This window comes from Mauremys reevesii, linkage group 3, assembly GCF_016161935.1.
Source record: "Mauremys reevesii isolate NIE-2019 linkage group 3, ASM1616193v1, whole genome shotgun sequence".
In the NCBI taxonomy this organism is placed as follows: Eukaryota; Metazoa; Chordata; order Testudines; family Geoemydidae; genus Mauremys; species Mauremys reevesii.
Genome location: NC_052625.1, coordinates 67,668,884 through 67,686,480, shown reverse-complemented (window position 1 = coordinate 67,686,480; position 17,597 = coordinate 67,668,884). Strand labels below are relative to the sequence as shown.

Genomic DNA, 17,597 nt, shown 5'->3' with positions numbered 1-17,597 from the left:
AAACACCTAGAAGGACACTCAGCCTATCTCTGTGCCAATGTAGAATAGGGCTTGAGCCCAGTGTAACTCTGTCCAACATGTCCCCTTTTAATAGGCTACCTTTAGTGAGGCAGGCAATAATTCTTGAGTGATCTGTAGGCCTTGTACTATGCCATGTAGCATGTGGATTAACTGTTACCCTTTGTAACATCCTTACATGGTGGTGATACGTTACTATAGGCAGCAAGCACTGTGTAAGGGTGCATATCACCTTATGGTAGACAAGTTTTTGAAAAGATGAATTCTTAACTGCTTATCTATTTTCCTTTTTTTAAAAACCTAACAAATTCCATGTTTTTTGGATGATTAAGAACCCTGCATACTCTGTAGCAAACTAAGCTTAAATTATTCAGCACTCCAGTGCAGCAGACTAAAATACCTGTGGCTACTTCAAGGACATTTAATAATAGAGAGTTTTATTGCATTCACTGTGGAAAATGAATGATAACAATCAATGAAGTATTTCTTATGCTATTTAATTGTTAAATTCCATTGTCATGCTGCTCCTAGATGTTTAATGTGCCACATGATTTTTATTTGTAATGCAACTTTGTACTGTAAACATTGTATTGGGGAAGATATAGATTTTGGCAGCTGTGTAAGAGACAGTTTGGTTTTTGGCTCTAAGTTAGGCATGGAAAGCACTTTGGTTTTGGAGCACCAAGAGGCAGTTGCGTTTTTGCCATAGAGGAGAACTTGATTTCTTCTTTCCCAATCCTAGCAACCTTTGACAGCAACCAGTGGCACCACTAGTTCCTATTCCTGTATCTGCCAGTGCAGCTAAAATTATAGTTAAGCACATTAATGTAGCTGAATGTTTAAGCCAAAATGGTGGGCAATGAAAGAGTAACAGTGTTTATTATTATTATTATTATTATTATTTTATTTAAGATGTCATTAGGTCTCAGAGTCAACACCTCATTGAGATAATCAGGAGTCTTTTAGAGCTACTGTTTGAGTGGTTGCATACTCATGTCGACAGTTCGTCAGTTTAAACTTAGTTCACATTTGGAAATCTATCTTCACAACTATAAGAGTTAAAACATTTTTTCTTTGTGAAAGGTTAGATTCAGGAGTACAATTCTGAGAAATTCCTAGGACATAGAATTCCAGAATACTTGGAGACTTATCTTTTTTTTAAAAAAAACCTATAATCAACTTCACAAATCTGGAACTAGAAATTCTAGATTTTCTATTTTTATTTACCATGTATGAGATCTAATCTTGTTAAATAGTTAAGTGGCCTAAAATACAAAACAGTGGACTGTCCTGTAGGTTATAACTTGAGTAATGAGTGTCTGTTTCATTTGCTGGTTTTTCTTGATATCACACAACTTTGAAAAGTGTCATTTTTTTCCTTTCCCTTTTTTTAAACAAAAGGCTACCATTGAATTCTATTCTAGTGAATTTTTTTTGCTAATGGAACAAGTTTACATGCGCAGATCATAATCATCTCATGTATGATTATAGTTCACTCAGAAAAATTGAATAATACATATTCATTTTCAGTGGCCGTGTTCATTAAAAAGAATACTGCTGCTATTGATCTTCCTGGAATTAAATCACTTTAACAATATCGCTAGCTAGGGAAAATAGATACAAGAAACATACTGTTTGTTTAGTTTTCTATTTTTTCAGACAAGACACTGAATAGCAAAATACAGATGTGAAAAACTTTAGCTTATTTCACACATTATTTTTATGTGCCTTTTTCAGAGAAAACCATGCAAAAATGTATGTAATATATTTCAAATGACCACCAGTCACTGGAAAAGATTTCCATAGAAAAGTTCTTTTGCACACACACAAGTCTATTTTCACCATTTTCAAAGACAGAGAACATGTTAAACATGATCCTGTAGTACTTAGGGCAATTTCATGACAAAGATCAGCAAAATGTAGACCAAGTATTTGCCCCGCTTTGTTACATGGTGCTAACTAATGATGGAGGTATTAACCATTGACATAAAGTATCACAGCAAAAGGCTGATTAGAGCAAGGATGTCACAACGGACATTTGAAGGGAGAAAGATGCCCCATTTGGATTTTCAATTATTCTGATCCATGTTATGCAATATGCAGTTTGAATAAGGCATCAGTCAGTATGATGGAGACAGCAAGACCTCCTTAATACTTCTGCTTTATTATGTCCTCTTATCTGAGTACATATAAATCATGTATTACTGTAAAGGAGGGCAGGGAATGGTACAGCAAATGAGTGGTTTGATGGTGCTTCTGGACAGTAGAATAAATCATTCTTTACCAATCAAGCACATATTGGAGGATGCCTACTGGTGCCTCAGATGCTGGCAGATGTTGTCACTGACACTGTCTTATGGTACTATTTAATACCCAGGCATCCTAAGCTAACTGACAGCCCTATAGTGTGTCCTTCAACAAAATCTGTTGCCTTTCTCTCCAAAGTGAGATAGCAGTTAACTCGGCAGTTGATAACAAGGGGAAAGAAGCTTGTTCCAATCTACCCTTACACACAGCAAATTACTTCTGTCATTGCTGCTATGATTACTCTAGATTTGTGCCCATTTTCTTCCTGTTGAAGCCTCTGGCTTCATACATATTGCAAATTACTATACCTGAATAGCTGGGTTAATCAGACAACATTGCTCAACTAAAGCAGTCCCAAAACTGTACACAGAGCCAGGGTAAATATAGCCATGTACCCATCTAAAGATCTGTTGGATTCCAAGCAAAAGAAGCTTTAATTTCTTAAGAGTAAATTTGAGTAATTAAGTGTAAGTTTGAGGAAGGGAACATGTTGGGGTGGTAATTTCAGTACTGTTATCTGCAAAGAAGCTAAGTGACTTAAACACAATAAAGAAGTTACTGTGTGTGTTTAAAGCGTGATGCAGATCTCACAGGTTTAAATTTATAGGACACTATAACAGGTTTTGGTGTAGTTGTGAGCTATAGTGAGCTGGGGGTTACTGTTATCCCAGAGGTGTGCCAGCAAATTTGCAACAAGATTCAGTGGGATTTTTAAAGTTTTATTTTCAGCAGGGGTTACTCAAATTTTTAATAATTTGGCAAAAAAAATAATTAAAAATGCACAGCAGTACATCATACAAAAATGTGTAATATTTAATCTGCAAAGATCCAATTGTAAATATACTGTAAATCAAAATAAATTTACTAGAGTTGTCAGCAGTCATTATTGAGATACAGCAATGTACAAGGAGAAGTAGTTGTATAGATTTGAGTTTGATAGATTTGAGGTTTTTTTACAGACCACTCGGAAGGGTTGTCTTCACTGCAACAGTCAATACACTAGAACTAGCCTAGCTCAAGGGAGAGTGAATGACCACACTGGCGTGATTGGATTAGCAGCTGGTGAGTTGTAATTTTAGCTGCTGCATTGTCAGGGTATTCCAATCTCCAACATCAGCAGCACTGGAGCATCAGCCCACACCCCCCAACAAGCTAGGTACATGAAGCTTTTAGGGATATAAAAGTTTAACTAATAAGCATCAGTCTTACTGGGTTTGGTTAACGATTAAATTCCGCTGCCGGCTGGAGCCCAGGACTCTACTGCTGCCCTTGGGGGCTGGCAGCTGGGAGGGTCCTGGGGCACGGGGGCCGGCAGCCAAGGGCCTCATGTAAAATGTGGGGGTGCTGCAGCACCCCTAGTTCCCCAGTTAAATGTTTAACCATATTGTGACTGGTTAGACACCCCCCCCACACTTCTGGGATGCCACCTGATGTGCTGGGGTTTAACTAAGCCTCCCCTGCTCAATCAGCCTGGGTTCCCTTTCCCTGCTTTGCTGAATTAGGCTCTCTGGCCTCTTGCAGCACACAGGTAGGGCCACACCCCACTGCAGACATAGACTGAAGTCAGCTCTGTGTGAGAGGACTCCCCCAGAACTCACGTGCACACCCCTTTTTGGGAGAGGAACCCAAAATAACACTGTCTTGTGCTATATAGAAAAATCTGCAGAGCACAAGCTTATTAAAATCCATCCTCCTCCTCAATGTGAAGAGAGATGTGCACACTTCTTGCCCGCCCAGTTAGAAATTGCATAAGAAACAAGAAATAAGTGTATTAACTACCAGAGGTGGATTTTAAGTGAAAATAAGAGATAACAAACAGAACAAAGCAGATTACTAAACAAATGAAACCAAACACGCAAACTAAGCTAGGTTCATTAAAGAAATTGGTTACAAATAGAATTTCTCACCTTAGATATTGTTGCAGGCAGATTACAGAAAGTCTTGAAAGGCAGCTGCACTGGTCTCTTGAGACCTCAGGTATTACTCACAAACTAGATGCCCTTCCAGCTTGGGTTCTATCCTCCTCCCCTCAGTTCAGTTTTTGCTTCCAGGTGTTTTTTCAGTGTCTCTTTGGGTGGGGAGGCAGAAGAGGACCATGATGATGTCACTCCCATGCCTCCTATAGCTCTTGTGTAAGGCGGGAACTCTTGTCTTCTAGTGGAAAACCAGTGGCATTCCAAAAGGGGAGGAGGGGGTATTCAGTACCAGGTGACTTGGACCCATGTCTCTGCATCGCCGTGGCAGCCATTGCTCATAGGCTGTCTCCGGCGTCCACAGGAAGACTAACCTCTTTCACAGTCCATTGTCCCTGCTAATGGCCCATTAAGCCTGTCTGGCTTTTACATTGTTGTACCTGAAGTGCTGGTTGGGAGAGACACCCAAAGTAACGCATTTGAAATACAGATACATAGTTAATTTTTCTAACTTCAGATGCAGAAATGATAGAGGCATACAAATTGGATAATCTAATCACATTCAGTAAATCATAACCTTTCCAATGATATCTCACATAAGCCATCTTGCATAAAGTATATCTGTTATGTTATTCATATCATAAGCATATTTTCATAAAAAATATGAAGTGAAAGGTGTCACATGTAACCGATAAAATTTTAATCGGTTCCACGGTTACTTTTTTTAACCGCTATTTATATCCCTAGAAGCTTTAAAACACCACTTAACTCAAGCTAGAGATTTGTGTTTGTGGATGGGAATCAGGATATGGGCAAAACTTGCATTATATCATGTGCCACCAGTGCACTGAAGACAAGCCCAGAATGATGGCTGGTTCAGTGTAGGACTCAATTGCTTTGGTGGGATATAAACTCATTTTATTATATTGACTATTGGATTATTGTAAAACAAACCCAAATTCAACAGCATCCTCCCCTTACCTGTAGTCCAAAATAAAGTTTGGGAGGGATGTCTGACTTTGGGCAAATGTAAGAGATGAAGAGAAACCATTAGCTCTCTCCTTTCAAGCCAGTTCAGCTATCCGATGTCCATTTTTCCTTTATCTGTCTATCCTTTTTAATGTAGTTGTAGCTGTGGTAGTCCCAGGATATTAGGCAAGGTGGGTGAGGTAATATCTTTTATTGAACCAATGTCTGCTGGTGAATTCCAGTTTTCCTTGCCTGGAATTGGGACTACAGCAAAGATCTGCATGGTCCAGGATAAGATATTAGAAGTGTATGCGTAGACTCCTCTATTTTTTCACCAACACAGACATCAGAATGCAACTGTTTTCCCACAGAATCCTTGTTTCCCCACAAAAAAAAGGAATATATCATAAAGTATTATCTATTTAAAATATTTTAATTAACCTTCTATATCTTCCTTGTTTTTATTATTTCTTCTGTTTCCCTTCAGTCATTATTTTTCATCCATGTGTATTCTTCCATAACTTTCAGCCTCTGTTTTCCCCTAGGCTGATGACTCTATAGGTACATTTTCCCTTGCACTTTTCCCTGTGTTGTATTCTTTAACGTCTTACCCATGTTTTCTCTGTCTTTCCTTGTTTCTGATAATTTTCCTTCCTTCACTTTTCCTAATTTTTCCCTTTCCCACTCTTTTCTTCCCATCACACACTTGTTATTTTTCCCCTCTGATGCTTGCTTACTCATTCTTTTCTGACCATCTGTTTAAGTAAACTTGACTAATAAAATAGTCAAAACACTAGATTTTGTTTAAAGAAAAATGTAAAAGGGTAACAAACACCTGAAAACATAAAGAAAAAATGAAAAATAATTAATTTTGGGCTAACAAAACACTGCATTTGCCCTGAAAAGAGGCAAGGGGGAGGGGAAGTGTAAATTTTTCATTTCAGCAGGAAAAAACACAAACATTTAGTTTTGGTTTGACCCAAAATGAAATTCTTAGGATTTTTAGGTTCATCCACTAAACTGAAAACTCAGTTATTTGATCAGCTCTGTGGAATAATTGGGTCTTGTGCCATTCAGAGCTATAGGCCCCAATTCCGACAAATACTTAGGTATATGTTAATTTTAGGAATGTGCTTAAACATATGCTTAAGTACTTGGTTGAATTATTATCAACAGCTTGAACTTCACCTGGAATTAAACACACAGCCACTGCTGAGAAGTGATTACAGGTGTCCTGTGATGAAGTAACTTGGGGTCCATGTGTAGCTGGAAACTGCCGATCATTAGTATGTTCGGGAAGGGGCTCGCAGGAGCACTTGTTGAAATTCTGCACAAAAACTGAAAGAGGGTTGGCGGCTCATCAGTTGGAAGTTAGAGGAAGAGAGAGACCTGGCTGTGTGGCTTGATCACAAGAAGAGTGAGACACCAATCCAAATGTGTCTGGTAAAAAGGCAAATTTGATTCTAGGATGGATCAATTGAGGCATTTCCAGTAGAGAAAGAGGACTATAAATGCCATTGTACAAGGCATTGATAAAAGCTCATTTGGAATAGTGTACAATTCTGATCACCCATGTTCAAGAAAGATGAATTCAAACTAGAACAGTTGCAGAGAAGTGCTTCTAGGATGATCATGGGAATGGAGGGCCTGTCTTATGAGACTAAAAGAGATTGGCTTGTTTAGTCTAGCAAAATAAAAGCTGATGGGGGAGATGATTGCTGTTTATGAATACATTGGGGGTAAATGCCAGGAAAGGCGAAGAGATGTTCAAGATAAAGGACGGTGTTGGCACAAGAACAAATGGATATAAACTGGCCATGAACAAATTCAGGCTGGAAATTGGAAGAAGGTTTCTAACCGTCAGAGGAGTGAGGTTCTGGAATAGGCTACCAATAGGAGTTGTGGGGGCAAACAACTTAATTTTAAGAGAGAGCTGGACAAACCTATGAGTGCAATTGTATGATGGGGTTGCTTGTGACGGTAGTGGACAGGGCTCAACAGTCTTGGTTCTGGTTTATGTCTTATGTTCCTAAAGCTCATGCTTCAGGTTTCATACGGCCACCAGCAGTGGTCAGAAGAGTGGTGGCTCTGATGCAATGGTCTTGTGGTCACCTTCCTCCTAATGGGAGGGTAGAGGCTGAGGGTGTAGAGGGTCAACCCAGGAACTCAGCTTCAGGGATGGCCACAGCAGAAGATGGGACATTAGGCGGGGAGAACCAGGGCTCTGAGGTAGCATTGAACATTCTCTCTCTCAGGTGCTTGGTTGGCTGTTTCTTGCTCACATGCTCAGAGTCTAACTGATCACCATTTGTGAGGTCGAGAAGGAATTTTCCCCTCGGTCAGATTGGCAGTGATTCTGGGATTTTTTTCACCTTTCTCTGTAGCATGCAGGTGCAGGTCATGTGACAGGATTATGTGGGTACATCTCATTTAATCATTTCCCTCCCATTGCAGGGGCCTGGAATACTGGTGGACCTTCGTCCTTCCTATTCTCTGCCTGTGGTTCTTAACAGTCTAGTCTCCTACAGATAGTAATACTTTGGTCTCATTTTGGTGGTTGGGTTTAGGGTGCTGGTGCTGGGTGCTGTTAGTTGCCTGTGATGTACAAGAGGCCAAACTAGATCATCCAGTGGTCCTTTTTGGCCTTAAACTCTGTGACTCAAGTAGAATGCTAAATCACCACCACTAGAAATGACTTATACCTGGAGCTCGCATTTGGAATATACCAGATTGCGTCAGGTGTCAGGTATTTCCAAAATAATTTCTTGGGGGAGGATACTCTTATACACATCCAAGGTCTTCACATGTCAGTATACCTTTTAAAGTATCACCAAGTGGTATATGCACTATTTCCTTCTTTTGAAATATCTTACTTCCCTGTCACATTATGTATCAGTGGATCTCAGACTTTTAAGACTTAGTATAGGGCTTCTAAATCTCAAAACTACTTGCTGTACTACTTTAAGTAGTGTAGCTACAGTGAATTCTTATTCTGATAATGTACTTCAGACCAATTTACTTACCATACCGCCAGTGGTACATGCACCACAGTTTGGGAATTACTGCTCTAGATGTTATCAGAAAAGGACAGTTGCTACAAAAAAAAAAAGAAAAAAGAAAATCCAGCATTCCTTTTCACACTTCTCTCAATTTTCTTTTATTATAAGCAGAAAAAAATGCTGAAATGAGCTACAAGAAATACACAGAAATTGCAGCTATCACTTAGGCAAGAGATTACCAAAATAAGTTATTTAACACAAATAATTTCTCATGCAAATGTGTTACAGCAGTAGAACCTGAAAGCAAGTCAGATCACAGAAATCCCAGCCCAAAGCCAGTCACAGAACTCCAACCACAACCACTTTTTTTTTTAAATCCTTAGAACCAACCAACCCAGAATCTGAATCCTTCTGCAACATCAAATGTCATGAAGGGCATGAACAAGTCTTTGCCATCCCTGTCTATCTTGGCCACAGGAGCCAGGTCAAAAAAAGTTACCCAATCCACTAACTAATAAAAGCAACACAAACTGTCATAGTCTCACCCACCACTCAGCACAATCCAGGAACAAAACAATTTTCAACATTTACTAACTCTCTCTTCAAAATAAATCACATATTGTAATAACCAAAACAACCCAAATAAATATATAACAGATTCATGGTATGGGGCAGTGTTATGTGAAATATTTTCATTCACTAGCATGACCTGTCATAAGTCTCTTGTGGCTTCTTTTCAGCCTATCACTTGTAAAGTATGTAAGGTCATACCTCATTCATGGAAATACCTCTCATGTCACACTGTCCACTACCATGAATTCACATAATATATAGGAAATTATATTAATTGTAACATTTTATATTACATTTTCTGCTAATAAATTTGCTTGTTTTCTGCCATTGCTTTTCCCCTCTAGTATTTAGCCTGTCATACCATTTCCTCCATCAAGAAAAAGGGTTGAGATGAAGTGTTTTCCTACAGACATTTTTCCCTCTGTTTATTAATCCTTCTTTCATTCTTTTATGCCATCTCTCCTTTCCTTTGCCTCTCTTCCTTTTCTTTCTTTCTTTTTCTCCTCTCCAAGGTTTTCTTCAGTCACTCAATCCTCCACTTCCTTTTTATTCTCTTTACCCTCATTGCCTGCCCTGCTTCCATGCTACATTACTCACTTTACTGAGTGTCAACATATTCCAGTGGAGGAGGGAGACAGGTGGTACTTTGGGGAGACTAGCATCTTGAGGGCAGAGGAAGAATGCCAGGGTTCTCTTAACCGTTTCTCTCCCATCTCTGAGGAGAATGCTGGACCCAGTCCTCAGCTCCCATGAAAGTGCTTTGGAATCGTATCTTCCTATAGACCAGGGGTGGCCAAAATTTACTCACCCTCCGAGCCGCATATGACAGTCTTCAGACATTTGAGACCTGGAGCACACCTGCCAGGAGCCGGGACTCGGGGTTTCAGCCCCACTCCTGCTGAAGCCCCGAGCTCCAGCAGGTGAGCTCCACTGGACAGAAGCTTCTACCCCACCACCCCACTGAAGGGCAGATGTCCTGATCTTTCTCCCCCCCCCCCCAAAGTCTGGTAGGTATAGAATGGGGGGGGCAGAGGTGGCTTGCGCTCTTTTACCATTAAAGTGTGGCTCACATGTGGCTTGCGAGCCACAGTTTGGCCACCCCTGCTATAGATCAAAAGAAGGGAAGCTGAAGATCTTCCGTTTTCATCCCTGGAGGTACTGGAAGAGAGTGGTGGGTCTGATGCAATGGTCTTGTGGTCACCTCCCTCCTAATGGGAGGGTAGAGGCTGAGGGTGTAGGGGTCAACCCAGGAACTCAGAATGCAGAAATGGACCAAACTCATCCCTGATGTAACTTCATTTAAATTAATGGAGTTACACCGGGGATTAATTCAACCTTATGAGCATTGCTCTGTGATATTGCCCTCACTCAGCTGGGGTAATCTTATATTTGCTGTCACTACTGTATGAGCAGCAATAGATGCCTATCTCGGAAGCCCAAGCAAGTGACCACCAACCCATTGCAATCCAACTCGAAAGATATTCCAAGCAAAGCACATTGTCTCCTGGTCATAAGGGTGTGCAAAGTTGTTTTTATCAGCATTGACATGCCAAATCAAAATTCAGTTTCTGTGTCATTATGACCAGTGCATTATCAGTAGATAGAAGTGAATACTGGCTTTCTTGTGGAAGATGCATCTAACCACAGCATACATGATCATTTCACCTTGGTACACCATGCAGAGGCTTGTTTCAAGTGCTCCTGAGGCTGACCATATTTCTAAGTCTGGGTGCAAGAAAGAAAGAATAGCTAATAATAATAATAATAATTAAAAAATAAGTCCTTTAAAAACAAATCTAATGAAGGTATGCATTGTTTTTTTCTAAGCAACACTTTGACCAGGACACGTATTTTCTGATCATTTTATGCAGAGATACCAGATTCTGTTATGCCACCAGTTAAAACAGGCTCTTGCCTGTCAATGGATGGGCGTCGTCATGAGAAAGAGGAGAGCTGGCATGATGGTTGCCGAGAATGTTATTGTCACAATGGACGGGAGATGTGTGCCTTGATCACCTGCCCTGTACCTAACTGTGGCAACCCTACCATACATCCAGGACAATGTTGTCCATCATGTCCAGGTAAAATGTTGTTGTATTCTGCATTATATAATTAATCAACCCTGCTCCCACTTGTGTGCAAAATTTCCTCACCCATATTTAAGCCACAAGTACAAGTCAAGAGACCAGTTTTTGATGTCCAGCTATGCCAGAAACTAACGTGGGTGACTTTTCTTATGTTTTCTATGGTTCAGTTTCCCCAGTAAAATAAAGGTATGAATACTTATTTCACATGGCTATTGTGAGGTTTAATTCATTAATATTTGTAAAAAGTGTTGCAATTCTAAAATATTATGTTTCCAGTTTATTAGCTATGATGTCATATGAAAATCTTCTGATAAGCCATTACAAAATATTCATCATTTTTATTAAGTTAAGAATGAGATTTCATTAATGGTCACCTATTGATGGCAGTGTTTCGGTGGGTCTGACGGGAATATTCATTCAATCAGATTTCTTGATTAATTGAATATTCTGATTGCATGTTGCAGAACAGAAATGTTTGCTCCTGTAATGGAAGATTACTGAGTTCTCTTTTTGGGCAGGAAGGCAAGTACAAATAATGTAGAATTACTATGTTGTTTTTAATTATAACAGAATTTATACATTAAAAATACTTGAAAGATCTTTACTTGTACCACCATCTAACTTAATATAAAATTATTTCATTTTAGTTGCTCACATGAGGCTATTTTATATAATAAGCAATAATTATTACCTTAATAGATATTAATATATAATGAATTAATATCTGAGTTACTGGATGGTAGGTGGCATTGCATAGTAAACATCAAAGTCGTAATAATGATATTAATAGTAATAAAATGCTAAATCAGTAGAAAACAAGTAATTAAAAGGATTCAGATAATATTTTACTTTGTCAGATAAAACAAAAACGAGAAACAAAATAACAGGAGTGGAAATTACTATTTAACTTAGTATGTTAAAATTAGTTAAAACAATGTAGTTAAAGCTTATGTTAGTATTAGGGACTTACCTAGTACTAGGATTTAGCTTCTATGACTGAAGCAAAGTCCCCAGGGCTCAAAACTTGTCCCCGCCGTGATGGGTATTCTGCTAATACTCAAGAAGCCTTTTGTGCTCTGAAGAGAGGCATAGCCCTGATAAAAGCTCATTCTGTCACTCCCTCTCCAAGAGGACACAGAAGGTGAGAGAGGCCTGTCTTAAACTTCTTCTGGAGTGCTCTCTGAGAGCCTTCTCAGAACTGCAGGAAAAAGGGGCCTACCAGGCCTGAATAAGCATCCTCAATCAGTACTCCAGTGAGCTGTGTCTCAGATTGAGCGCCCATGCTCACTCATTGAAGAGACCTAAACCTCCATCTACTTAGGCTAGTAAAACAGCTCAGTCTTTCTCCACTAGTGATTTGAAAGTGATAGGAAGGAACATCATTCCCTCAGTGAGCACAGACCCATGTTGCCCTCCCTGGGACCTAGTGAAATCAAGACACATATCACCTCAGAATACTCAGCCAGAGGGTAGGTCACAGTCCGTATCAGGTCCCTCTGATACCCTGCCCAAATGTGGTCACCAAGCACACGATACTGTCTCAGGAATTAGCTTGTACTTCACCTGATACTGCTCTCAATACTGATATTGGTGCACATGGTGTCGATGACCCGAGTGCCCATTACTCTGGTGCTGATCTTTGCAGTGCAGATGTTCCCAGCATCAACTTTTTCAGCACTGAAATTCTGTCCATTACTGAGCAATCTTATGGTCACAGTGCAGCCTGAATCACCATTCCTCTCCTCACCTTGGCATCCACCCCCCACGACCCCAGCCTCTTACCCCTATCGTATGCAATATTGGCTCTAGTGAGACGCTTGGGGTATGCATCCAGTGAGGAAGCCTGCCTCTAGTCACCCCTTCCCCTTATATTATAGTTCGATCTCCCTCCCCTATGAAACTTCATAGAATGGCTTAATACTTGCACTGTTTGCCAGGAAGAGCAGGGACGTGAGGAAGAATACGTGCAGACTGAAGTGCATCCTATGCCAGCAGCAATCTCCTCTTCCTTAGCAGACCAGGCAATAGAGTCCTTCTCTCCCACTGAGCCATTGCATGGCGCACATTTTAGAAATTCCTGTGGAGTTGTATGATTTTTCCTGCACTATTTACTAGACATTCTGCATTTTGCTGTGCCCGTTAACAAAGGCCTTTTTAGAAGCAGGAAAAAAAATGGCAGACCCTAGCATCTGTGGTACCCAAGTCCCTTCCAATGGGTTTGAATATTTTCACACTCACCAAATTCCTGAGTGTCCTGAGTGCATGAAAGGTCCAAAATTCCAGGATCACCTCCTAAAATGACTCAAAAAATCAAAGATAAAAAATAGTTTATTTGGCAGGAACAATTTCCCCTTAGCAAGCCTGCAGATGCATATTGCAAATTACTAGCTGCTCCTGTCAAAGTGTGGTTACTTTAATGGAACAAGGTGTCACAATTTATCAATAAACTCCCTCAACAACATAGGGAGGAACTGAAGTCTGTTGTACCTGAGGGACAGTTGGTAGCTCATCCATCACTGCAGGTGGCATTAGATGTGTTTTACATAAGAGCACAGTTAGTGGCTACCCTCCTTTGCCTTGTGCAGGGCTTCATGGCTACAATATTCAGTAATACTGAAGGAGGTTCAGGGAGCAATTGAGGCCCTGAGCTCTCTTAAAAATCAGAGAGAGACTCTCCATTCTTTGGGAGTCCATGTGACAGCCCCTTGGAGAAAGCAGGCCAGGTCACAAAACTACTCTACACAAATGCCCTCCACTTCTTATTACAACCCACAAAGATCATCAGAGTCACCAAGGAAGAAGCAGAGGTTGCAATGCAGAAGGGCTTCAGCTTTTTTCTCCTCTACTACACACCCTGTGTCCACCTTACAGCAGTAAGTTTGATGCCATAATTGAGAGCTCAGTGCCTACACTTCTAGTTTTAATCCAACAGGGCAAATCCAACAAGCACAAATCAATTGGCCTGGGCTCTGAGACTCACTGCCAAGGGTCTTTTTTTGCCATGTAGCTGTACCCTCAGAATCCTGGGTCTTATAGCCTTGTGCATTACATCACACAGCATGTCAGACTTCACCTACACTCCATGCAAGGGTGGTTGAAATCAGTGTATCTTCCCAACAAACATCACATGGACAGGAGAGTGAAGTTCACCCAAGAAGTCCTCTCATCACTAAATTAGTGGAAGGACGCCCCATCACGGTAAACCCATTTCTCCACCTCTGCCTACCAAGATGCTGGTGACCTGTTCCTTCATACTTGATTTGCGAGCTCACCTGGACACTTAAAAGCCCAAGAACTCTGGAGAGACAGAGACTTCTGCACATAAACATCCTAGAGCTTGGAGCTATTTGTCTAACATGCACAGCATGTCTTCGCATGCTAGGTGGGCTAACAGTTCAGGTAATGACAAACAACATAATAGCATTGTTCTATGTGAGCAGACTGGGAGGTGCATGATCATTCCCCACCTTTGTGAAGAAACTTTTTGCCTCTGGAACACGTGTATTTGTTACCAAATGTACAGAATGTCATAACAGACCAGCTCAGCAGGCAATTCACAGGTGACCACAAATGGACTGCCAGTGACTTGGTCCTGCAAAGCATTTTACACGGGTGGGGATACCCAACCAACAGTAAACTTGTTTGTGTCAGATTAGTACAAGTAATGCTAAATGTTCTGTTAAAAGGGGCGCTCTGAGTCCAGGGTCCTTATCCAATGCTCTTCTCATCTCATGGATTCCAGGGATGATGTATGCCCATCCACCGGGTCCTAAGGAAATTCAGACAGGTTTCAGCAGGTCATGTTAGCCACATCTTGGCTCAGTCAGTTTTGGTATTCAGACCTGAATGAGCCTGTCAGTTCAGCCCCCAATAACATTACCTGTTTTACCTGACATGATCTCCCAAAATAAAAGTCAGATTGTATATCCAGACCCCAGCATCATTGTATCTGACCGTGTGGATGCCAGCTGATTAACTACAATCAAAAGAAGTCCAGAATATATTGGTGCATAGCGGGAAAGACTTTACTAGACTGACCTATGCAGTCAGATGGAAGCAGGTCCCAATTTGAACAGCATAGTGTCACTTGTCTCCCATAGAATCCCCGATTTGTACTATTCTGAGCTATCTGCTATCAATAAGCATTCAGGGCTGTTCCTTAAGCTCTTTAAGAGTACAGTTAGCAGAAGTATCAGCACATCATCCTCCTGTCCAAGGTCATAGCATATTTTCTAATCCTACAAATTGCTAGATTCCTCAAGGGCCTCATTCATGTGTTTCTCAGTCTGGGGCCCTTCTTTCTGGGACCTCAGTATAGTTTTAGCCTGGTTAATGGGACCTCATTTTGCGCCCGTAGCAACTTGCTCCATATACTGTCTATGAAAACAGCTGTTTTTAGTAGCTATAACAGCAGCTCGAAGCGTGGGGGAAATTCAGGCCTTCATGGCTGGTCCACCTCACCAGTAATCCATAAAGACAGTGACCCTCTAGGCCCCACTCTGTTTTCACACAAAAAAAAGTCTCAAATGTTCATTTAAATTAGATAGTTCATCTGCCAGATTTCTTTCCCAAGCCCCTCTCTAACTAAAGGCAAGCCAGACTGCACACTGTTGGCATACTTAGGGCTCTCTCATATTATCTTGGCAGAACAAGACGATTCAGGAACTCCCCCAGTCTGCTTGTAGCATTTGTAGCTAGAATGCAAGAATCAGGCAATATCTACCCAAAGCTGGGTATTTAATTGTATCAAAACATGCCATAAATTAGCTAGATTAGATCCGCTCATGCAGGTTAGATCCCATTTCACCAGGTCACAGGCAGCTTCTGCTGGGTTTTTTGAGAAGCGTACAAATTTCAGAAATTTACAGGGCAGCTACATGGGATCAGTCCCCATTTTCACCCAGCACTCTTCCATAGTTGTGGCCTCAAGATCTGACACCCACTTTAGTAGAGCTGTGCTGCAGTCACTATTTAAATAAGACTCCTAGCACCCACCTCCTGACTGTGAGGTCACCATTAGCTCATCACCAGCAGTAAAAACAGTGTGGCACACCAAGAGGAAAGAACAATTACTTACCCTGCAGCAACTGTGGTTCTTCAAGGTGTGTTGTCCATGGGGATTCCATGACCCACCCTCCTCCTCCACTGCTGTGGCATCCTGTACCATATGGATTCGGTTTTGGCAAAGGAGCTGAGGGATGGTTGGGCCTGTTCTGCCGTTTATACCTTTGAATTGGTGAGGGGGAGGACATCCAGAGTGTAGGTATGGCCCCAACAGCACTGCTGGCCAAAAGAAACCAGCCTCATGCACATGGGACATGTCTCTAAGAACTACAGTTTCAGTAGGGTAAGTAACTCTCCTTTCCCATGTACTTGATGGCAGGTTGGACCTAGATTCTGGGATACTTGGTAAAAATTCTTGCAAGTCTCTGGCAGTTTCAGATAAATTTAAAAAATGGATAATGAATAATATCAAATCAGTTGACGTTGCTTTGTTTTTATATTTGTTTATATTAGAGCAGCCCAAGATTTTCAGTTTGATATGTTACAGATTTTTGTATGGACAAAGCGTTACTACATCGCAGAAGATGTTTGGAGAAAGCAGGTTAGGCAGCTGGGTCAGTTTGGAATTATGGGATAAGCACATTAGCTGAATGTGTCTGCCAAAATGGTCACCAGTGAAATAGTTAACAAGGTTGATGCTTACGTTTTCAGTTCTAAATTTCAGCATTAACAATTTACAGATATGAATGGGGCAGCTCACCCCTATCATCAGAGTTGCTGTTTGCGAATATTGTATTGGTTTATGCTCAGTTTCATGGTTGCCAAAATAACCAAAACATGAAGAGTAGAAACATTGTTCAGAATGAAAGCTTAGATTCTGGAGTACAGTACTTTGGCAACGGACAGATTCTGTGCACATTCCACTGCCATAGAATCACAGAAAATACAGTGCCCTAAACATTATGAGTTTTTTGTCTTTTGATTCTTTGTACTTTCAGCTTGAGGCTAGCTAGACACCGTGCCCTGCTGCACTTTCTACTTTTCTTGGAAGGCTGCATATAAGTCAGAATACAGCAGGGCCACCCACATTTTAACTGCCAATAGTTTACTCTTTTACTGTATCTACATTATTACAGACGCCCCCTGGGTTACGCAAACCCGACTTATGCAAATCCACACCTACAGAAAAAGTTCCGTAAGCTAGAAATAGGAGGTTTGGTTGGTTTTTTTGCGTAATGGTCAGGTATACGTTTCTGACTTAGGCAAAATTTGAGTTACGCAAGGCGTCCCAGAATCGAACGCTTGCATAAGTCGGGGAGCATCTGTACATATTAATGCTGAGGATAAACTAAATGACAGTAGTGTTATGGAATGCTGTAGGTTTCAGTAGGGAGTCAGAGGAAAGGAGTCATTACATCCCATTGCTGGAGTGTTTTTCAGAGCCCGTGAGGCTGAATAGGAGAGTAACCAGGGTATCACCCTTCTCTGTGTGTGTGGCAGCAAGGCTTCCAAAATGATCAGGTATTCAGGAACCAATTCTAGAGCATACCTGACTAGCCAGATACTGGTTCAGGAACATTATACGCCTCGCCTTGTCATGATTTTGCAGTAACTCAATTGCAACAGTTGTTTCCATGCTAGGGGAGTGAGAAGCAAAATTTGATGTTGAGCAGTGCTACCTGGTTATGCTATTTTGATAAGCCCTAGATAAGTTGCTGTGTATTAGA

At 40.9% G+C, this 17,597-nt stretch overlaps 1 protein-coding gene and 1 long non-coding RNA gene across 6 annotated transcripts in view; one reads left to right on the top strand and one right to left on the bottom strand.

The window, feature by feature from the left end:
* CRIM1 (cysteine rich transmembrane BMP regulator 1) overlaps positions 1-17,597 on the top strand; it is a 315,765-nt gene that overhangs the window by 269,459 nt on the left and 28,709 nt on the right. For all 4 annotated transcript variants that reach the window (XM_039532907.1, XM_039532908.1, XM_039532909.1 and 1 more), the window contains one exon: positions 10,651-10,860. In XM_039532907.1, coding sequence (XP_039388841.1) covers positions 10,651-10,860 — 210 coding nt within the window. The remainder of the gene's footprint in view (positions 1-10,650; positions 10,861-17,597) is intronic.
* LOC120402337 lies at positions 9,819-16,078 on the bottom strand. 2 transcript variants are annotated; one of them, XR_005597150.1, is made up of 3 exons: positions 14,905-16,078; positions 13,105-13,167; positions 9,819-10,504 (listed from the first exon to the last, which is right to left on the bottom strand). It is a non-coding gene; the product is annotated as an uncharacterized LOC120402337 (long non-coding RNA). The 2 variants fall into 2 exon arrangements; XR_005597148.1 differs by having other exon boundaries at positions 13,105-13,158.